The sequence below is a fragment of the Callorhinus ursinus genome, unplaced genomic scaffold (assembly GCF_003265705.2).
Source record: "Callorhinus ursinus isolate GAN/ISIS: 27379988/994484 unplaced genomic scaffold, GSC_fseal_2.0 scaffold19, whole genome shotgun sequence".
NCBI lineage: Eukaryota > Metazoa > Chordata > Mammalia > Carnivora > Otariidae > Callorhinus > Callorhinus ursinus.
This window is the reverse complement of record NW_027397081.1, coordinates 8969554-8992423: the sequence shown is the minus strand read 5'-3', so window position 1 is coordinate 8992423 and position 22870 is coordinate 8969554. Positions and strand designations below refer to the sequence as shown.

The following is a 22870-nucleotide window of genomic DNA, read 5'->3' as shown; positions in this document are numbered from 1 at the left end:
CATAGGTAAAGCCCAAGAAATATCAATTCCTCTCTCTCTTCCTTCTTTGATTTTGGCCCTCATTTTCTTTTTTTTTTTTTTAAAGATTTTATTTATTTATTTGACAGAGAGAGACACAGCGAGAGAGGGAACACAAGCAGGGGGAGTGGGAGAAGGAGAAGCAGGCTTCCCTCTGAGCAGGGAGCCCAACGCGGGGCTCGATCCCAGGACCCTGAGATCATCACCTGAGCCGAAAGCAGATGCTTAACAACTGAGCCACCCAGGCGCACCCCCAAGCGTCTGACTCTTGACCTCAGCTCAGGTCTTGATCTCACGAGTTGGGAGCCCCATGTTGGGCTCCACGCTGGGCATGGAGCCTACTTAAAAAAAAATATTCTACACAAAACAGTTGCCGAAATTTTTCACGATGTAGGGGTGTGGAGCTAGGACAAAATAAATTGCAAATCTATAGAGGTTCAAAACGTTTTCTCCTAAAAAAAAAAAAAAAAGATTTTTTCCTAATAGCCACAAATGCTGTAATCTAGACCGAAGTCAGATTTCTCTAAACTTAACAGCTAATTTTTGTGGCTGTGTAGCAGATACTCTTGGCTGCCTAACCAACCTACTTACACCTTCAGTCTTGCCAACAGCTCCCCAGATTGGTTTAGGTATCTCCATATTCTTCCTAACCATGTTCCTCAGGAAAGTGAATCCAAGCCACAGGTGATCTATCTTGATTAGTCCAAACCAATCATGGAAATTCCCTTCTCTCTGTAATGATTAGTCTTGAAAGGGCCATGACCCAACTGTGGCTACTGAGACAGGAGGAAAGTTTGCTGAACATGCTTCTAGAAAAGGTTATTAGTTTTTATTGGTTGGTGTTTTTTTAGGATTTATTTATTTGAAAAAAAGAGAGAGTGTGAGTGTGTGTGGGGTGGGGTATGGGGAAGGGCAGAGGGAGATGCAGAGAGAGAGAATCTCAAGCAGACACCCTGCTGAGAGCAGAGCCCAACGCAGGTCTTGATCTCACGACCCTGAGATCATGACCTGAGCCGAAATCAAGCTTAATTGACTCAGCCACCCAGGCACCCTGGTTTTTGGTTTCTAAAAAAGATTCATCAAAAGAGAGAGAGAGAGAGAGGAAAGGTGAGAAAGAGAGATTTTTTTTGTCTTCCTCCAGATGCTGGAACATGAGGATGTGACAGACTGCTGTAGCCATCTTGAAACCATGAGGCACCATCCATGATATGCTGAGGATGGTTAAGCAAGAAGGATGGTGGGACTCCAGGTCCTTGATGGGTCACTGAATTGCTAAATTGGCCAACTCTAGACCTTTATTACTTCAGAATGTCTTATGTCTTGTTTTTGTTTAATATGTTTTGACAAAGGTTTTATGTTACCGGCATACAAAAAAATCTTAACTGGGGTGCCTGGGTGGCTCAGTTGGTTAAGCGACTGCCTTCGGCTCAGGTCATGATCCTGGAGTCCCGGGATCGAGTCCCGCATCGGGCTCCCTGCTGAGCGGGGAGTCTACTTCTCCCTCGGACCCTCCCCCTTCTCATGCTCTCTCTATCTCATTCTCTCTCTCAAATAAATAAATAAATAAAATATTTAAAAAAATCTTAACTGACAGAGGCTGAATTAAATAGTGTAAAAATCTGAAGAATGTCCTGAATACCATGTGTCAACTTTAATCGTTTTAGTGAATTACCAGATTTCTCAAGCAGATATAATCTTAATGACTTGGTCTTAAATAAATCATACTTTGACTATTAGATCTCGATATTTATGTTTTTGAAAAATTTGTTCAGAATGTGCAGGGTCACTTTTTGGTGTATTTTTACTAAACTCAAGTTAGACTACTTCTTTATTGTCACTCTTTTCCAGATCACATCTTTTGCTATGGCTGTTCATTGTTATTAGTGTAGGACTTTTCTAGTCCAGTATATTTAAGGATTTTTTTCAGCATTATAGCTAGCTCATCCATAATTCTACTTCATCCCTTGTATCTGAATTATGCTACGAGTTTGTTGAGGCAATTCTAACTATCATTTATTTTGTTTTTTTAATATTAGCTAACATTTATTGAGCACTTACTATGTGGTAGGCACTGTGCTAAATGTTTTAATTTTTTTAACTATCATTTTTTTAATAGAATAATTCTAAAAAAGGCCCATAGGGAATATCATCCTCAACAGGGAAAAACTGAGAGCTTTTTCCCTAAGGCCAAGAACACGACAGGGATGTCCACTCTCACCACTGTTGTTCAATATACTACTGAAAGTACTCAGCAGTCAGACAACACAAAGAAAGAAAAGGCATCCAAATTGGCAAAGAAGTCAAACTTTCACTCTTCATAAATACTCTGTGTATTTATACTCTATGTAAAGAAACCCCAAAGACTCCACCAAAATATTGCCAGAACTGATAAAGGAATTGAGGAAAGTTGCAGGATATAAAATCAACACACAGAAGTCTGTTGTGTTTCTATACACTAACAATGAAGCAACAGAAAGAGAAATCAAGGAATCGATCCCATTTACAACTGCACCAAAAACCATAGGATACCTAGGAATAAACCTAACCAAAGAGGTAAAAGATCTGTACTCTGAAAACCCTAGGACACTTACGAAAGAAATCGAGGAAGACTCAAAGAAATGGAAAAACATTCCATACATATGGATTGGAAGAACAAATACTGTTGAAACGTCCATGCTACTGAAAGCAGTTTACACAGTCAATACAATCCCTATCAAACTACCACCAGCATTTTTCACAGAGCTGGAAGAAACAATCCTAAAATTTGTATGGAATCAGAAAAGACCCCGAATAGCCAAAGTAATGTTGAAAAAGAAAACCAAAGCAGGAGGCATCACAGTTCTGGACTTCAAGCTATATTACAAAGCTGTAGTCACCAAGACAGTATGGTATTGACAAAAAAACAGACACATAGATCAACGGAACAGAATAGAGAACCCAGAAATGGACTCTCGAGTCTATGGTCAATCAATCTCAGACAAAGCGGGAAAGAATATCCATTGGAAAAAAGACAGTGTCTTCAACAAATGGTGTTGGGAAAATTGGACAGCCACATGCAAAAGAATGAAACTGGACCATTCTCTTTCACCATACACAAGATGGATGAAAGACCTAAATGTGAGACAGGAATCCATCAAAATCCTAGAGGAGAACGCAGGCAGCAACCTCTTCGACCTTGGCCACAGCAACTTCTTGCTAGACATGTCTCCAAAGGCAAGGGAAACAAAAGCAAAAAATGAACTACTGGGACTTCATCAAGATAAAAAGCTTCTGCACAGCAAAGTTAACAGTCAACAAAGCTAAAAGGCAACCTTCAGAATCGGAGAAGATATTTGCAAATGTCTTATCAGATAAAGGGCTAGTATCCAAGATCTATAAAGAACTTATCAAACTCAGTACCCAAAAAACAAAAAATCCAGTCAAGAAATGGGCAGAAGACATGAACAGACATTTCTCCAAAGAAGACATACAAATGGCCAACAGACACATGAAAAAATATATAGACTGTTTCCAAAGCAGCTGCACCATTTCACATTCCCACCAGTAGTGTATGAGGGTTCTAGTTTCCTGATATTCTTACCAACACTTATTATTATCATCTATCTTTTGGGTTATAGACACCCTAGCGAGTGTCTAACTGAATTCTTATTCATTTATAAGACATTTATAAGCAAGAAGGATGGTGGGACTCCAGGTCCTTGATGGGTCACTGAATTGCTAAATTGGCCAACTCTAGCAAGTTGATGGTATCATTGGTTTATATGACTTAGCAAGGTGAAGAAGAAGGGGAATGCATCTAGGAAGAATGAACAGCATGAAGTGCCTGAAGTGCTGATGTATTTAGATTTGGCTGGGGCACTAGATGTACGGGCGAGGGGGTGTGAGAGACAAGGCAAGGGAGTTGGAAAGGGATTCTCCTAAGGACTCTGGAATTTATTTTGAGGGAAATAGAAGCCAATAAAGGGTTTTAACCAAGTGAGTGCCATGATCAACTTTGTCTTTTTAGGGTTACCCCGGGAGTAATACAGTGATTGATATGTGGGACTGCAATAGAAAATAGAGATCTCAAACAAAAGGGTCTTGCAGCAGACTGGGTGAGAAAAAATGGAAAACTGGAACGTGGAAAAGGCAATAGGGGCGCCTGGGTAGCTCAGTCGGTTCAGGGTCTGCGTTGGGTTCAGGTCATGATCCCAGGGTCCTGGGATTGAGCCTTGAGTTGGGCTCCCTGCTCATCAGGGAGTCTGCTTCTCCCTCTCTCTCTGATCCTCCCCCACACTCCTGCTCTCTCTTTCTCTCTTCTCTCAAATAAATAAATAAAATCTTTTTTTTTTTTAAAAAAGGCACTAGAGGGCGCCCGGGTGTCTCAGTCAGTTAAGTGTCTACCTTCGGCTTGGGTCATGATCCCAGGGTCCTGGGATCAAGCCCCGCATTGGGCTCCACGCACAGTGGGAAGCCTGCTTCTCCCTCTTCCACTCCCCCTGCTTGTGTTCCCTGTTGCGCTGTGTCTCTCTCTATCAAATAAATAAATAAAATCTTAAAAAAATAAATAAATAAAAAGGCTCTAGAGATGTAAAAATGGGGGACATAAACAAGATATAACATAGAGGTAGAATTTACAAGGCTCTGCATGCTTGAACGGGGATGAGAAAGGGAGAGTCAAAATAATTCCTTGGTTTCTGGTCTTGACAACTGTATGAAGTTATTATATAATATATCATATTAAAAATAAGAAAAAGTGGTTAATATACATAAAAGAGAGCTACAGAATTCACCTAGATATGGAGTACCTTAGGAGAGAAAATAATATGAGACAGAAGGTTATGAATACAGTTGTAAGTATGTTGAGTTTGTGGCCCTTTGGGAATTCAAATGGAGATACTCAATAAGTAGTTGGTTATGTACCTCCAGAGCTCTGGAGACACATCTAGTATGGAAGTAGGAATTTAGAATATGGAAGGACATAGGTGAGAGTGATACTACCATTTAGGACTGGCCAAAAGAAGTTGGGGGTTGGCCAAAAACAGAATCACTGGAAAGGCAAACTTACGGGATTGGCAGAGAAAGATGAGCTCATAAAAGAGACAAAGAAGTGTCTCAGAAAGATTGGAGGAAAAAATATTTAGCATGACATCACAGAAACCAAGGGAAGAAAGAGGTAAGTAGTCAGGTGGATTATCAAATGCAGAATATAAAAGTGAAATAACCTATGAGCTGAAGTGTCCAATAGATATAGCAAAACTTTCACCTTCATAGATACAGTGTCAGGGAAGTGGTAGATTAAAGAGTAAATGGGAGACAGATACCTTGATAAGAGAGAACAGTAAGTTCACAGGTGATGCAATCTCTTTGTTACTAACACATAGAAGTGGTAGAATTGTTTTTAAGCAGAAAAAGTAAATAACAATATGGATAAATGAATATGAAAATATTTAAATGACTAAAAATAAAATTCAGGAGAATGGGCATATTGACCAATATATACAAATGATATAATCACCTGCCCAAACAACCCAAACAGAATCAGTAGACAAACTATTAGAACCAATAAAAGAGTTCAGCAAGTTTATAGGATACAATCTTAATTTATAGAACATTGTTCTGGTGATCTATTCCTGCATATCAAACTATCCCAAAACTTAGTAGCTTAAGAATCATTTCATTAGACCTTACTACTTATATAGCACAGGGCTCAGCCGGGCAATTCTTTTTTTTTTTTTTAAGATTTTATTTATTTATTTGACAGAGAGAGAGACAAAGTGAGAGGGAACACAAGCAGGGGGAGTGGGAGAGGGAGAAGCAGGCTTCCTGTGGAGCAGGGAGCCCGATGCAGGGCTGGATCCCAGGACCCTGGGATCATGACCTGAGCCGAAGGCAGATGCCTAATGACTGAGCCACCCAGGCGCCCCTCAGCCGGGAAATTCTTGAGCTTCTCATGACATTGAGTGGGGTCAGTTGGTGGTTTTCAGGCTTCAAGATGACTTAACCCTCATTCTTTTTTTTTTAAGTTTTTTTTTTTTTTTTTAAGATTTTAGTTATTTATTTGACAGAGAGAGTGAGAGAGCACAAGCAGGGGAAGCAGGAGCAGGAGAAGGAGAAGCAGGCTACCTGCTGAGCAGGGAGCCTGATGCGGGGCTTGATCCCAGGACCCTGGGATCATGAGCTGAGCCAAAGGCAGACGCTTAACCATCTGAGCCACCCAGGGGCCCCTTAACCCTCATTCTTGCTGCTTTGGTGAAGATGGTTGGAAGGCTGGGCTCAGCTGGGCCCCTCTCCCTCTCTTTGTAGGGAGTGGGGTCTTTCTATAGGGTATTTCCATCAGGTAGCTGGACTTATGGGCTCCAGGAAGGAGTATTCCACAAGACAGGAAGTGAAATCTGCTAGTTTCTTAAAGCCTGGGCCTAGGAACCTGTACAGTGTTACTTTTGCCATATTTTTGGGGTCAAAGCAGTTGCAGAGTCCGTCTACATTTAAAAGGAAGGGCATAGACTTCCACCTTTTGATAAGAGGGGTGTCAAAGAATTTGTGGCCTTCTTTAATCCTCCATAGAAGCCAAGAAAAAGGGACAAGAATATATATGTAATCTCTAAAATTTATAAGAGATTTATAGCATTAGTACCTGGAATATACAAAGAACCCTGCAAATCAGGAAAAGGACAGCTGCTCCAATAAAAAAAAATGTGGACAGTGACTGTACATATGAAAATTATAGAAGTGGGAACCAAAAAGCCAACATGCATACAAAGAAAGGCTGAAAATCATCGGTAGTCGGTGAAATGCCAGTCAAAGTAACAACAAGCTGTCATTTTACAATAGCCTTTTTCGATATTGCATTAGTGATATTTTGGGCCAGATAATTCTTTGTTGTGGGGGCTCTTCTGTGCATTGTAGGATGTTTAGTGGCACTCCTGGCCTTTACCCACTGGATGCAGTAGACATATCAGTTGTAACAATCAAAAATGTCTCTAGACATTGCCAATTGTCTCCTGAAGGACAAAATTGCTCCTATTTGAGAACCACTGCTTTACACACCTATCAGCTTGGCAAAAAATAGAAAGTTGGTTAATGCTAAGTATGGCAGGGATATGGCGACATGGGAGCCTCAGGCACTGCTGGTGGATGTGTGGGCAGCACAACCATTCTTGAGAACAACAGCCAATTTAAATGTACCATTACCTCATTACCCAGCAATTCAGTCTCTATAAAGAGCCATATATGACGATGTTCTCTGCAGCTTTGTTTGACAGTGGGGAGTTAGAGACAAATTACAAACTGGTGGCAGAACACTCCAGCTAACAACAAAGGAAAATACATTTTGTTTTCAGTGCACATGGAACAAGAAAAACCATACATTAGGCCAGAAACAAGACTTACTAAATTTTATTTTATTTTTTAAAAGATTTATTTATTTATTTGAGAGAGAGAGAGAGCATGAGCTGGAGGGGGAGAGGGAGAGAGAATCTTAAGCAGACCCCACACTGAGCACAGAGCCCAATGTGGGGCTCAATCTCACAACCCAGAGATCACGACCTGAGCCAAAATCAAGAGTCAGTCACCCTATGTGGGGCTTGAACTCACAGTCCAAAGATCAAGAGTCATATGCTCTTCCGACTGAGCCAGCCAGGTGCCCCTTAAGAAAATGAATTTCTTAATTCATTCTATGAGGCCAGTATTGCCCTGATACCAAAGCCAGACAAAGATATTACAAGAAAGGAAAACTACAAACCAATACCCTTTATGAATATTGATGCAAAAATCAACAGCATATTAGCAAATTGATTCAGCAGCATATTAAGAGGATACATTACAACCGAGTGAGATTTATTCCTGGAATTCAAAGTTGATTCAACATAAAAAAAAATCATGTAATACACCATATTAACAGAATGAAGGGGAAAAAATGATAATCTCAAATGATGCAGAAAAAAACATTTGATAGAACTCAGTATCTTAAAAAAAAAAAAAGAACTCAGTATCTTTTCATGATAAAAATACTCAACTAGAAATAGCAGGAAATTACCTCAACAAAATAAAGACCATATATGAAAAACTCACAGCTGACATCATACTAGGAGGTGAAGACTGAAAGCTTTTCCTTAAAGATCAGGATCAAGACAAGAATGTTCATTTTCACCACTTCTATTTAATATATTATTGGCAGTTCTAGCCAGAGCAATTAGGCAAGAAAAATAAAAGCGTCCAAATTGGAAAAGAAGAAATGAGATTACCTCTGTTTACAGATGACATGATCTTACATGTAGAGATCCCTAAAGATTTCACAAAAAATTCTCTAGAGCTAATAAAGAAATACACCAAAGTTGCAGGATTCAAAACCAACACACAAAATCAGCTACATTTCTATATGCTAATAAAGAATAATCCCAAAAGGAAATTAAGAAAACAAATCTATTTATAAAAGCATCAAAAAATAGCGTGGAATAGGGCGCCTGGGTGGCTCAGTTGGTTAAGCGACTGCCTTCAGCTCAGGTCAGGATCCTGGAGTCCCAGGATCGAGTCCCACATCAGATTCCCTGCTCAGCAGGGAGTCTGCTTCTCCCTCTGCCCCTCCCCCCCATGCTCTCCTCTCTCTCTCTCTCTCTCAAATAAATAAAGAAATCTTGAAAAAAATAGTGTGGAATAAACTCAACTAAGGAGGCAAAAGACTTATACACTGAAAACAATAAAACATGGCTGAAAGAAATTAAAGACACAAATAAATGGAAAGAAAGACATCACACATTCATGGACTAGAAGACTTAATATTGTCAAGATATCAATACTTCCTAAAGCAATCCACAGATTCACTTCAATCCCTATAAAAATTTCAATGCTTTTCCAGAAATAGAAAAATTCACCCTAAAATTCATATGGAATTGCAAGGGACCCTGAATAGCCAAAATCATCTTTAAAAAGAAGAACAAAGTTGGAAGACTCATATATCCTAATTTCAAAACTTATTAACAAATTATAGTAATAAAAAAACAGTGGGGTATCAGCATAAAAACAGATATACAGACCAATGGAATAGAATACAGGGGCCAGAAATAAACCATCATGTATATGGTTAAATGGTGTTTGACAAAGATACCAAGTCCATTCAATGAGAGAAAGTACAGTCTTTTCAACAAATGATCCTGAGAAAACTGCGTATCCACATGCAAAAGAATGAAGCTGGACCCCTACTTTACACCATATACAAAGTTAACTCAAAAAGGATCAAAGTCTTAATTATAAGAGCAAAAACTGTAGAATCTTATAAGAAAACATATGGGAAAAAATTCATAATATTGACTTTGGCAAGGATTTCTTGGATGACACCAAAAGTTTAGGCAACAACAGAAAAAATGGATAAACTGGACTTCATCATAATTGAATACTTTTGTGCATCAAAGGGCACTGTTAAAAGAGTGAAAGTACAATCCATAGAATGGGAGAAAATATTTGCAAATCCTGTATCTGACTAGGAATTAATATCCAGAATATATAAAGAACTCCTACAACAAAAAGGCAAACAACTCATTTCAAAAATGGGCAAAGGACTTGAATAAATGTTTCTCCAAAGATATACAAATAGCTAAAAAGCACATGAAAAGATGCTCAATATCACTAGCCATTAGGGAAGTGTAAATCTAAACCACGATGGATACCATTCTATACCCACTAGGATGGTTATTATAAAAACTAAAAACAAAATAAGTGTCCGTAAGGATGTGGAAAAGTTAGAATCCTTGTGCATCCAATTGAGCATTTCCAAACTGTTAAACACAGAATGACCATATGGATCAAGCAATTCCACTTCTGGGTATATTCCCAAAAGAATTGGAAGTGGGGACTCAAACAGATACTTGTACACCAATGTTTGTAACAGGACTACTCAGAATAGACAAAAGGTGAAAACAACCCAAGTATCCATTAACAGATGAATGGAGTAGCAAAATGTAGTAAATATACAATGTAATATTATTCAGTCTTTTTAAAAAAATTTTTAAATTTTTTATTGTTATGTTAATCACCATATATTACATCATTAGTTTTTGATGTAGTGTTCCAGTCTTAAAAGGAATGTATCCTATAATACGGATGAACCTTGAAAACATGCTAAACAAAATAAACCAGACACAAAAGAACAAATATGACATGATTCGTCTTATATGAGTTTCCTAGAATAGGCAAATTCATAGAGACAGAAAGAACAGTGGTTACTAGGGGCTAGGAGAAGGGGGGAATGAGAAGTCAGTGTTTAATTGGTACAGAACTTCAGTTTGGGATAATGAAAAAGTTCTGGAAATAGTGCTAATAGTTGCACAACTCTGTGAATATACTTAATGCCACTGAATTGTACACTTAAAAATAGTTAAAATGGGGGGATCCTGGCTGGCTCAGTCGGTAAGAGCGTGTGACTCTTGATCTTGGGGCTGTAAGCTCAAGCCCCAGGTTGGGCGACTGACTCTTGATTTTGGCCCAGGTCGTGATGTCAGGGTTGTGGGATCAAGCCCCATGTCGGTCTTCACGCTCAGTGTGGAGTCTGCTTGTGCCTCCTCTCCCTCTGCTCCTCCCCTCCCCTCTCTCTCTCAAATAAATAAAATCTTAAAAATAAAGAGATAAATCTTTAAAAAAATCATTAACATGGTAAGTTTATGCTATATATATCTTACTACAATTTTAAAAATATCCTGGACACACAGGAAATAGGATATATAACATTAAACTTAAAATAAGTGCCTATAAAATATTATTCATATTTCAAGAGCACATACTAATTACGAGAATTAGTAGGAGACAACTTAAATTCTTTTTTTTAAAGATTTTATTTATTTATTTGAGAGAGAGAGAGCATGAGATGGGGGAGGGTCAGAGGGAGAAGCAGACTCCCTGGGAGCCTGATGTGGGACTCGATCCCGAGACTCCAGAATCATGACCTGAGCCGAAGGCACTTGCTTGACCAACTGAGCCACCCGGGCGCCCTTGAACTCTTTTTTAAAAAATATTTATTTATTTATTTTAGAGAGAGAACATGCACGTGATTGGGAGAGGCAGAGGGAGAGAGAATCTAAAGCAGAGGAGCCTGATGGGGCGCTCGATCTCACAACCCTGAGATCATGACCTGAGCCCAAATCAAGAGTTGGATGCTTAACTGACTGAGCCACTCAGGTGTCCCAATTACTCAAATTCGAAAGTTGATGTAACAACTCAACGTGGTTTCTACCAATTGCTTGAAGAAAAACAATGTAAAAGTATTTCATTTATTAGATATTAAAATTTACAAAATTATCATAATTATAATAGTGAGGTAATTAAGGCATTGTGGCTAAGATAGCATATGTAATGACAGTTCGGCCAATGGAATGTTTCAGAGAGCCCAGAAACAGGCCTAAGTATCAACACAGACAGTTGATTTACAGTAAAAATGGTATTCAAGAGCAGTGGAGAAAGTACATTCTTTTCAATAATTAATGCTAGAAAAACTGGATAGTCATATAGAAAAAAATGAAACTCAGTTACTACCTAAAATCATATACAACATAAATTCCGTATCTGTGTGTGTAACATAAAATAGTGAAAGTTTGGGAGAAAATACATGGGAGACATCTCCCATCTATTATATTGTCATAATAAACAGGAGGAAGAGAAAATAAAAGAGGAAAATATTGATGTTTAAACATGTTAAAATTTAGACTGTTGCCTCCCTGTGTTCACTAACCCCAAACTATTCCCAATTCTGTCTCAATCCCTACCAGTTCCCCACTTTGAAAGACTCATCTTAAAACAAAAAAGCCCTTACCCCAAATTTCTAAAAATACCCTAACATCCGCCTTTTTTTTAAGGTTTTATTTATTTATTTGAGAGAGAGAGAATGAGAGATAGAGAGCACGAGAGGGAGGAGGGTCAGAGGGAGATGCAGACGCCCTGCTGAGCAGGGAGCCCCATGTGGGACTCGATCCCGGGACTCCAGGATCATGACCTGAGCCGAAGGCAGTTGCTTAACCTACTGAGCCACCCAGGCGCCCCACGTCCGCCCTTTTTTTAAAAAAAGATCTTATTTTTCCATTTGAGAGAGAGAGTGAGAGAGTGAGCATGAGCAGGGGGAAGAGCAGAGGGAGAAGTAGACTCCTCGCTGAGCAGGGAGCTTGTCGTGGGGCTCAATCCCAGGACTCCAGGATCATGATCTGAGCCGAAGGCAGACGCTTAACCCACTGAGACACCCAGGCGCCCCTAACATCCCCTTTTGAATTCTCACCAAGATCGTATCAAGTTGATGTGCCTCCTTGCTACAGGTTTAATCACTCAGCTTTGTTTGATGAACAGGTTTCCTTGGTGGTCTTTGTGGGGGAATAAAAAATCGACAGTCTTTATCTTTTTAAGATATATACTGAAATCTTTATAGACAAAAGGATATCATTTCTGAGATCTGCTCCAAAATTAATGAAAAAAATAGAGAAAGTATATAGGGATAGTTAAGATCGATCATAAATTGTTGAAGGTGGGTAATGGTACATGGGAGTTCATTATACTACTCTAATTCGGTATGTTTTAAATCCACTCTAATAATTGTAAAAACTTATTTTTCTCTTTTTTTAGTCCTTAAGAGGGCATGTTCATTAAGGTCACAATAGAGTTACAATATCTGACTGAGATTGCCAGGTTCACATGCAGGAAGCACTTAGGCAAACATAACCTAAGTCATGCTGGATTTTGGAGTTCTGCCATGGATGGAAAGTGGGGAAGAGCAAAGTAGTTGTTGATTTGAAATAATTCTTTTTAATCCCCTCCTACTACAACCTCATAATTTAGAACTAAGGGCAGATATAATTAACTTAAATTTGACATTTAAATCTTGATTAAAACAAATAAAAAAGGGTAGGGAATATTTTCTGTGCTTTCTTTATTCAGACAGTGAAACTGTGTTACAGTCAGCTAAATTCTTAGTTGTGCTTAGAATGTGCTCCCTCCTACAATTTACTCTGGAAAAATGAAGATTCTTATTCTTTCTTAGAATCCTGGACCCTGAAATGGGCAGTTAGGACGATTCCATATACATGCAGGGTGATGCCCAGTTTGAGGCTCTGAGTAGCTAGTCATATAAGTTGACTTTTCTGTGCATTTGTATCGAGGAGGATCCAGCTCAGGTTGATGTCCTGGAAACCAGTGAGGCTCTCTCTTAAACCCTGAGGGAAGAAAGAGAAGGAAAGGCAAGTGGAATCAGTCAACAACAACGAGCCTTAGTAACCGGTCTTGTTCTTATTCCTGACGGAAAATTTTTGAGTCTAGTGAGTACTGTCAAAATTGAGAAAAGAGAAAAATCAGGGGTGCCTAGGTGTCTCAGTCAGTTAAGTGTCTCCCTTCGGCGCAGGTCATGATCCCAGGGTCCTGGGATCAAGTGCCGCATGGGGCTCCCTGCTCCATGGGGAGCCTGCTTCACCCTCTCCCTCTGCCTGCCACTCCCCCTGCTCGTGCTTGTGCTCTCTCTCTCTCTGTCAAATAAATAAACAAAATCTTTAAAAAAAAAGAGAAAAATCATTTACTCATTCACTTATTCACTCATTCAATTTACTTTTATTTGAGCTCCTTCTATGTTCCAGACACTGAGTTAGGTCCTGAGAATATAAAATCGAAAAGAATAGTCCACCTACTATGAGTTGAAAGTGGCATTTTGTTGTTATAGCTCATATCATATGATGTTTCAAAGTAGTGTCCAAACTGGAAAGAAAAAGTAATCAGTTAAAAATATAGGAGTCTACACTTAATGTTGGAAAATAAAGGACACAATGAAATGAATTTTAACAGACTGTCATATTTTGGATTAACTAGAGGTCTATATGTTGTTAGTCTACATTCTACTAACTTTCATATCCTTTGTTTACTTGTTTGTTTAGGAGACACTTTAGGGCAAAATGCAGATAAATGACAAGTCTAGGTAGGCAGCCTGAGTCAGAAGACATATATTTATGTAGATGAAGAAAGTCTAAAGAGAAGCAAGAGAAAAGGAGTACTTCCCATACTTTTACTACTTTACTATTCTACTTGATAGTAAAGTAGGACAGCCGTTCCACCTAAAGACTGCTGTCCACTCCCAACCACCTCACTGAACAGAGAGGCCTCAGAGATGTGAGCATGGAAGTTATCAGGTTCGTACTTCTAAAATGGCCACTGGCATTTCTTTTGCTAACGGAAGGAAAGAGAAGAGAAAGTTAGATTACCTGGGAAGGCAAGGGTTTGGGCTGCACGATATTCCTTAGGTCATATCTTTCCTGGTTCCAGTTTCCCATCAGGGTACGGTTTGAATAGGCATTCTCATTAGTGGTACATCTCCATCCATACTGGAAAAACTTGGACATATCATTCCAATCTGTCCACACTTCAGCATGGCCATCTGCATTAATGAGGCTGCCATAGTGTGGATTAGCTAGGAAATAGGCAAGGTGCTGTCTCTGGGAAAAGGCGAGAACAGAAAGGCTAGTTGCATAAACTAGGGAACAGAAAAGGCATTCATCCCTTTCTCCCTCCTGGCCAAGTATAACATAAGCACACCTTACTAAGGATCTAGGCTTTCCTCCCAATTTAATTGTGGTTCCGTTTCTTTCTCTCCTGGTCCGTGAATCCTTTGACCTAGCCAATCACAAGTAGCAGATGGCTAGGTACATCAAATGCCAACCCCCAAAGACGGGAAAACCTTCAGTATCCCCAGTACTATATGGAAAACTAGCTAAATGTTCAGGAAATTTTGAGATGTAAGAGTTTAAGGACTAAGGATATTACTATAGCCAAAGAGAATAGGGACAAGTGAAAGTTGGATAACTAGATAACACAACAAAGGTTCAATAAATGATAGTTTCCTTCCTTCTGGTCTCAGCTCAAATGCCACTTCTTCCATGATGTCTTCCAAGTTAACTTCTCTCTCCTTTGTCTCACACAGAATGGTATCTTCATATCTTTAGCTTTCTACCATACATTAGAATTCTTCAAGTATGTGTTGAATCTCCTATGTTGAACTGTGTACATCCCTTTAGGAGAGGCCCTGTGTCTTATTATTATACCCTCTCCCTCTGCCTGCTCTCCCAGTCAATGGTGCTTTGCATGTGTATCAGGTGACCAATGTCTGAATTTCAATTTTTTTGTAAGGACTCAAAAGCCTAGTCATTTTTATTTTAGGCCAAAAGATGACCGTGGTCCCTTGGCTTGGAGGCAAGACAATACCTTCACTGAAGAAGAGCATTTTGATGCTGAGTGGCTTGTGTTGTTTGAAGAATTTGTAGGAAAGTGACAGAAAATATTATTCAGCTGTTCCATTTTCTTTAAAGGAAGAGGTATCACCAAACTTGGCCTTCCCGTTCTCCAAAGAAAGAATGTAGGTCACCCAGATCACCATGGCCAGGAGGCCATGATTTGGGAGTCACCACCCACCGAGCCACCTTTCCACAGGTAGGGACAAAGTCAATACTGTAGCCCTCATACCATGTGCCTTTGTGAAGAGAGATGTGTGCACTGATGTCAACAAATAGCATGATGACTAAAGAGTAATTCCTGCAAAGTCTGACAAGCCTAGTACTCACACTGTACACCAAGAGGACACTGACCTTGGGGCTATAAGGACAGACATCACCATCCACTCAGTTGCCCAAGGCCAAAACCTGTAGCTCATCTTTGACTCTGATTTATCTTTCAACCCCTTATATCCAACCAAACTCTAGGTCTTACTGATTTTTGAATCAGACCACTACCCTCCATCCCCACTGCCAAGTTCCAGTTTAGATCACTACCAGCTTTTGTCACCATTATTGCTGTAGTTGCCTCTCTGATCTCCTTGCCATCAGCCTTGGTCTTCTCCAATCCTTTCTCCATAGTAAAGAAGAATGGTGTGAAAATGAAAATCTAATTGTGTCATCTTCCTATTTAAAAGCTGGCCACTGTCCGAATAAGACTCAGGCTGTTAAAATGGCTTTCGGTGTTCTATATGATCTGGCCCCTGCTTAACTCTTCCTTCTCCCCTGTTACCCACTCTCCCTCCAACTACATTTCAGCCAAACTCAAGGATTCTGTTTCTCCATCATGCTTTTGCAAATACTGTTCCTCCTGCCTCTTCACTTCTCTTTACCCGGGTCAGGTATACTCCCCCCTTCCCCCTTAGCTTTTTTCTTTTTTTAAAAAAAGATTTTATTTATTTGAGAAAGAGAGAGAGCGAGCGAGCGCACAAGCGGGGGGGAGGGGCAGGCAGAGGGAGAGGGAGAAGCAGACACCCCGCTGAGCAGAGAGCCTGATGCGGAGCTCATCCCAGGACCCTGGGATCATGACCTGAGCCGATGGCAGGCTCTTAAGTGACTGAGCCACCCAGAATTCAGGTTCACTTCATTTAGGGAATCTTTCCACTTCATCCCAGAAGTTGGTAAGGTTCTAAATCTCTCTGCGTGCCCTACAGCACCCTGAGTGACTCCTCACGGCGCCGCATCCCACCGTACCGGAATTGCCTCTTTTGCTGTGCAGTCCCCATCAGACTATAAGCTCAGTGAAAACACAGGCCACATCTTATTCATCCATGTATTTAGCCGCCCTCACAGTGGCCTGGCACATAACAGGCACTCAGTATTTCTTGAATGAATAAAAAGGAGATAGAAGCACCTGGAGAAATCCCGCGCAGCAGAGACAATGGACAGCAGCCATTTCGGACGAGAGGAAGGCTACGCTGTGACCACAACAAGCTGAATGCAGCCCAACCTCTCGGCCTCGGCCCCGGCCCCGCCCCTTTCCTTTCACTCAGAACTCGCCTCTCCCGGGCTCTGTGCCTGTGCGCTAGTGACTGCTTGTGACCTCATGCAGGTGTGACGAAGTCTCTCAGGGCAGCCGTCGGGCTAAAAGGCATTTATTTTGACACTCCTGAGGGTGTGAGGGAGTGAGGGGACGGGGTGGTCGGTGTCTCGCTTTTGCACTCATTGGCTATTTTCCCCCCTGCAGTCTCAGCACCAGTTTCTCAAGACAACTGGACGCTGTCGGTGCATCATCAATCAGCGACGGACGAAGAGGAGGCCCGCCGAGACCCCCACGGAGGAAGTGACGTAAGAAACTGGCGCCTCCGAGGACGCGAGCGGGGAGGAGGTTGAGGCCATGGCCCCTCGGCGCCTCCTGTTGGTTGGGGAGGGGAATTTCTCCTTCGCCGCTGCGCTGAGCGAGACCCTGGATGCGAGCGCCCGAGTAACCGCCACCTGCCTCCAGCGCCCGGCCGACTTGGCCCGGGATCCGGTGGCCGGGGAGAATCTGCAGCGCCTGCGCGAGCGAGGTAGCGAGGCCAACCCCTCCGCGAAGCCCCGCCCCCCTACTGGCGCGGCCAGAAGTGCAAGGGGTGGGCGCGTGCGGCTGTAGGGCACGCGTAGCTTGGTTTTGAGCGTTGGGTTCCCTGAAAGCCGGCAGTGGGCTTGGACCTGGGTTGTCTTGCACTGTCCAGGTTAGGGAGGGATTCAGGTCTTGAGATACCCTCCTGTCTATATTTCGTGCTAGGTACTGAGGTACGTTTTGGTGTGGACTGCACCCGGCTGGCAGATGCCTTCGAACTGCACCAGAGGGAGTTTGATCGAATTTATTTTAATTTTCCGCACTGTGGACGAAAAGCTGGAGTAGCTAAGAACAGGGAACTGCTTGCCAAGTTTTTCCAGAGGTGAGGAAATGAGACCGCTCACAAGTAAAATATTTAAGATGTGCATTACATAGTTACTGCACTCACGCATTTTAGTTTGAGAAATAAGGCATATGTCTGTAAGTTAAATGTGATAGGTTTAGAGAGACTATAAAGCTCCAGAGGAACCCACAATCTAGTTGGAAAGGCAGACATGTAACCCTAAAAGTTAAATAAAAGTACGAATAGTATGTATGCTCTTGGGTGTGTAAAAGGAGGATCACCTATTTTGGATAATGCAAAATAATGGTAGCCAGCATAATCTAATGGCTAAAAGCATGGATTCAGATCCCCACCCACCACTTAATAGTTGTATGATTTGGGGTAAGCTTCCTTGACCCTTACTTGCTTTTGCTTCTTCATCCATAAACTGAGGATACTGAGGGTAACTACCTCAGATTAATGTGAACTTAAAACAGTGCTTTACACTCTTATACCAAAACATGTGGTACTCTTGGAGGACTCTAGGGGTCATAGTTGTCAAGAAGGTTTTCACACAGCCAGGATTTTAAGTTAGTATTTGAAATACAGAATTTTGATAGGAAGGGAGTGAAAAGAACAATTTTCTAAACTGGGAAGAACAGCCCGATTAGTGAATCACATATAGGAACTTTGCAGACATTGACCTTTCTATGACATTAGATGAACAATGCAGATACAAAGCCAGATAATACCCTGGTCAGCCACTAGTATCAGTTATGAGTTGAACATTGAATTTACATTCTTACTTCCAGCTACTTCCTTTGCATGTTTGAAGTCTATAGACCTTTGTAAAAAGACACAATTGGATTTTAATTATTTCACAGCCAAACCAAGTATATACAGCTTGCTTTCTATGGTAATTTCAACTTGTTACTGATAAATTGCTGGTGTCCACCTCTCCCTATTAGCTGTAAAGATGTTCTTGCAGAGGAAGGAGAAGTGCATGTGGCATTGTGCAGAGGACAAGGTGGGACTCCTGCTGATAAGCCCATGAGGGAATGGCACAACAGTTGGCAAGTGGTTGCCATGGCAGCTCTGGGGGGATTCATTTTAAGTGACGTGCATCCCTTCAGCTGTGAGGTTGTGCCAGGGTACAAGTGCACTGGATATAGGTGAGTAATATCAGACATCTAAGCCTTTTTCATCTCTCATGCTAATAATGAAAAAAATCTCTTAGGCAAACTTTCCCCTACCAATTTCCTGCTTTGGTCTCTAGAAATGCTTGCTTTTAAAAATAATGACAATAGGGGCGCCTGGGTGGCTCAGTCGTTAAGCGTCTGCCTTCAGCTCAGGTCATGGTCCCAGGGTCCTGGGATCGAGCCCCGCATCGGGCTCCCTGCTCAGCGGGAAGCCTGCTTCTCCCTCTCCCACTCCCCCTGCTTGTGTTCCCTCTCTCGCCGTGTCTCTGTCAAATAAATAAATAAAATCTTAAAAAAAAATGACAGTAAATACATTAATTAAAAAAAATGACAGACTCCATACTTGGTGACTATTTTGCCAGGAGTCAAGATAAGTCCTTTCATCTAGAAGGTGCTTTGAACCATATCTTCACCCGGAGCTTACCCTTTGAAGGTTCACAACCCAGAATCTTCAGGATCAAACTGGGTGACCAGTGGTTTTCCTTTGCAGAACCAGATGCACTTGTAGGAAAGTTGAACAGGTAACCTGCTGTTTTACCAGAAATTACTTCTTTCTCTAGCGTATCCTGATTGGCTTGATGGCAACTGTGTATTGAATGGTTGCTATATAAATTGTTAATGATGTTGGTGCTATGAATACTTGTCAGTCTGGCCTTACACAAGCCTTTTTAGAATTAAAATTTGTCATATTTTCCGGTATATCATACGGATGGTGGCTGTCAGAGTTCTGAAACACATGGTATCTGTTTCTGGTAGATAATTTTTTTTATTTGCTTTTAGGATCACCTTAAGGATAATTCTTTTCTATACAGCTATTTGTGCTTTTAATTCTAGATCCATTATAATTATCATTTGAAGTTAAAAAGTTATTCTTATGTGTATTTAAACAGAGGTTTCCTAGAAGCACCTTCATGTCATCCTATCAGAACCATTAATGAGAAACTCATTGCTGAATTGGGCAAAGCTTTCCCTCTGCAGAGGCTGAAGTGTTCCTTCCCTTTTCTGCCAGAGGGAAGCACCAGTGTTCTCACTTCCTGGAATTGTGACAGTCTGTCAGCTGCCTTTTGGATTAGTCTCTGTGAAGATAATTCAAATTCTGAGTCCCTGACTGGCGGGACAACACAAGACATGGAGGACTTTCTAGTGTTATTTTCAGAATTTAGCCTTCTCAAGGATCCTGGAAGAGACAGCAAGGAAGAAGCTCATGAAGAAATCTATGGCCAAACCAAGGTCTGTCTTAGACCTTCTCTCCTAGTTCATGTTCAGGCTGTCATCCAAGGACCAGACTTCCTCCCAGGTTCCCTGCACGTCCTCAGTGGACCTGTCTTTCGGAAGTGCCACATCTTGCCTTTCACAATGCCGGCATTTCATGAGACTTTATTTATCCTTGGGTTTAATAAAAATCTGAAGGGTGGTTATCTTCAGTCACTACTGGATCACCTGAAGGGCGCTCTCGATAGCCTTCTGATCCAGACATTGCTGGAGGGCTCTAAGCTGAGCAGCTCAGTGGAATTTGTCTTTCAACCAAACGGGAAAGATTATATTATTAATGTGAAGTCTCATAATTTTGGCTCAGATTGTGCCAAGGATCTGATTATTGGGTCTGTCACTACGTCTGTTACAAGCATTATACACAAGGACCAGTGTTTTATGTTTGTGTCTATGAACTTGGACCTACTAGCCATGCTTGTCTGGGGTATCTCTGACTGGAGGATGTTGTGGACCTTTGATCACCGTTTCCTGAAGAATTTTGTTCCTGGGAAAATAGAACCCTTTAAAAGCTATTCCCTGTATCCCCCGTGCTATGTGCATGATATTAGTTTTTGGTTAGATGAGAAGAAAGAATTTGATGAACTAGAGTTTCACACGGTGGCCCGAGCAGTGTCCCAGGACACTGTCATATCCATACAATTCCTTAGTCGTTTCCAGCATCCAAAGACTCAACAGGTCAGTCTCTGCTACAGATTGACTTACCAGACGTGTGACAAGGCCCTCACCCCGCAGCAGGTGGCATCAATGCAGTCCCGGTTTAGGAAAGAGATTCAGCAAAGACTACATGTAACACCTCGGTAGTTTAGTAAATTGACTTCTCAAGTGTGATCCTTGTGGGTATGGGTGCGGGTGCAGATGAAAAAGACCAATTTGGGGGCGCGTGGCTGGCTCAACTAGTTAAGCATCTGCCTTCGGCTCAGGTCATGATCTCAGGTTCCTGGGGTGGAGCCCCACGTCAGGCTCCCTGCTCAGAGGGGAGTCTGTTTCTCCCTCTCCCTCTCCCCATCGCCCCCTGCTTGTGTGTGTGTGCTCTCTCTTTCTCTCTCAAATAAAATCTTAAAAAAAAAGAAAAGAAAACAAGACCAATTTGTACCTTGTAGTCCTTTCTGGATTGTGATTTTGTAAAATCTTTTACCTTGTGACTCTAGCCAATGTTGGTTGACTCTAAAGAAACTTGGGGCTCTGTCACTTAAACTCATAGACTATAATGTGATTGTGACCTTTGGAGTTGTACCGTATTTTGATCCTGAGTCATGAGTAGGAAAACTAACAAAACAGTATCTTGTACTTTAGATGCTTTATTTGTGAAGATGCAATAGAACTTCAGCGTCATATTTATATTTTTTCCATGCTGCCAATTCCTCTTCCTTTATCCCAATATGTATTATCTCAGTCAATTTACGAGAGTGGTGTTTGGAGTCAGACCAACATTTATTAGCTTGGGTAAATTGAAAGTGCTCCATAATTAGTATTGGTATCGTCATTATAACATTTATTCCATGGTTGACTACTGTTGAAGTCATGGAACTAATTAATGTCAGATTTAGAGTTCACACTTGGGTTTGTCTGACTCAAAAGCCCATGTTCGTTCTCCCATTGTTACTTCTCCTTCCCTAGTCTTCTTCACGAGTAACCTCTCCGCTGTGATTAACTCTAAACTTTGCCCTCCTAGATTTTGGAGCCTTCTGTTGTAAGCACCTCTCAGAGACACTGGGAGATTAGCTCAGCCCAGGACTCTACAGAATGGAGTCCTCTAATGTTAATTAATGTATGTTCCCATTAATTAATAGTTAGGCTCCGCAGATTGGAATTATATTGTAAACTCTGGGAAGGAAGTAGCTGCCTTATTTGTTCTTACATTTGGAGAAAAGCATGTAGAAAGGCAAGAATGGAAGCCAAGGTACAAACTAGGAGGTAATTATGGTAATGCCAATGAGAGATAATGGTGACTTGGACCAGGGTGGAAAGATGTTGTTGGGCTGGGTAATATTTAAAAGGATTTGCTGATGAACTATGTGTGTATGGGTGAAGGGCGCGGGGCTAAAGAAACAGGAATCAAGCAGGACTGACTGCGTGGTTTTTGACCTGGAAGAACAGAAGTATCATTAACGGGGATGGGAAAACTGGCATAACATTCTGGGGAGTGGGGTAAAGAATCAAGGGATTTCTTATGGACACCTTTATTGCTTGTCTTTCTACACAGACTATAAGCTAATTGAGGGCAGGTAATATGATTTATAGCTTTCTTTGTTTTTATTAGAGAGTACACACACACACACACACACACACACACACCGGGAGGGGGTGGGGTTGTTGCAGAGGCAGAGGGGGAGAGAGAATCTCAAGCAGGCTCCACGCCCAGTGCTGAGCCCAATGTGGGGCTTGATCTCATGACCCTGAGACCATAACCCAAGCCAAAACCAAGAGGCAGATGCTTAACCGACTGAGCCACCCAGGCATCCTTGATATATAGTTTTCTTCTGTCCCTAATGGTGCCTAGTACAAGGGACAAGGTAGCATTTGAGCTGGATCTTAAAATAAGGGCAGTGATGTGATGGGAGGACTGTCAGGCAAGGAGGACATCCATTCTGGGCAGAGGTATAGATAAGGGAGCAGTTGAGGCACTTTTCAGGCTAGTTAGTTGGAATGTAAACGTGTAGAGGAAAGTAGTGGGAGATAAGATCAGAAAAGTAGGTTAGAGCTGGATTTAGCTGATTAAAGACAATGCTGGAATATGGGATTTGTACTTCATTTGGCAGGCAATGGGAGAACTGGTGATTTTTGATTAAGGAGGCAATAC

General features: G+C 41.3%; 2 protein-coding genes across 5 annotated transcripts; one reads left to right on the top strand and one right to left on the bottom strand.

Annotated features, from left to right (window-relative positions):
* Positions 1-12881: 12881 nt before the first annotated feature.
* On the bottom strand, positions 12882-16957 carry CFAP68 (cilia and flagella associated protein 68). Of its 3 annotated transcripts, none has more exons than XM_025893637.2 (4): positions 16630-16947; positions 14214-14444; positions 13647-13713; positions 12882-13181 (listed from the first exon to the last, which is right to left on the bottom strand). In XM_025893637.2, exons 1-4 carry the CDS (start codon positions 16669-16671, stop codon positions 13006-13008), a joined length of 516 nt encoding a protein of 171 aa, XP_025749422.1. In that variant the 5' UTR covers positions 16672-16947; the 3' UTR covers positions 12882-13005. The 3 variants fall into 3 exon arrangements, with proteins under 3 accessions (XP_025749422.1, XP_025749421.1, XP_025749424.1); XM_025893636.2 differs by lacking the exon at positions 16630-16947 and adding an exon at positions 15211-15455; XM_025893639.2 differs by lacking the exon at positions 13647-13713 and having other exon boundaries at positions 16630-16957.
* A 123-nt stretch (positions 16958-17080) lies between these two features.
* FDXACB1 (ferredoxin-fold anticodon binding domain containing 1) lies at positions 17081-21146 on the top strand. Of its 2 annotated transcripts, XM_025893640.2 has the most exons (5): positions 17081-17284; positions 17503-17659; positions 18568-18771; positions 19161-19319; positions 19689-21146. In XM_025893640.2, exons 1-5 carry the CDS (start codon positions 17113-17115, stop codon positions 20869-20871), a joined length of 1875 nt encoding a protein of 624 aa, XP_025749425.1. In that variant the 5' UTR covers positions 17081-17112; the 3' UTR covers positions 20872-21146. The 2 variants fall into 2 exon arrangements, with proteins under 2 accessions (XP_025749425.1, XP_025749427.1); XM_025893642.2 differs by lacking the exon at positions 19161-19319.
* The last annotated feature ends 1724 nt before the right edge of the window (positions 21147-22870 follow it).

What these genes read in the sequence shown, in the direction of transcription:
- CFAP68 (XM_025893636.2), bottom strand. Translation starts at nt 15,303, where the DNA reads ATGGAACAGCTGAATAATATTTTCTGTCACTTTCCTACAAATTCTTCA. An exon ending in AATGCTCTTCTTCAGTGAAG is followed by an intron (nt 14,445 to 15,210) that starts GTATTGTCTTGC and finishes GCCTTTTCCCAG; the next exon opens with AGACAGCACCTTGCCTATTT. An exon ending in AATGCCACTTTCAACTCATA is followed by an intron (nt 13,182 to 13,646) that starts GTAGGTGGACTA and finishes TTCTTCCCTCAG; the next exon opens with GGTTTAAGAGAGAGCCTCAC.
- FDXACB1 (XM_025893640.2), top strand. Translation starts at nt 17,113, where the DNA reads ATGGCCCCTCGGCGCCTCCTGTTGGTTGGGGAGGGGAATTTCTCCTTC. An exon ending in GCAGCGCCTGCGCGAGCGAG is followed by an intron (nt 17,285 to 17,502) that starts GTAGCGAGGCCA and finishes ATTTCGTGCTAG; the next exon opens with GTACTGAGGTACGTTTTGGT. An exon ending in CTTGTAGGAAAGTTGAACAG is followed by an intron (nt 19,320 to 19,688) that starts GTAACCTGCTGT and finishes GTATTTAAACAG; the next exon opens with AGGTTTCCTAGAAGCACCTT.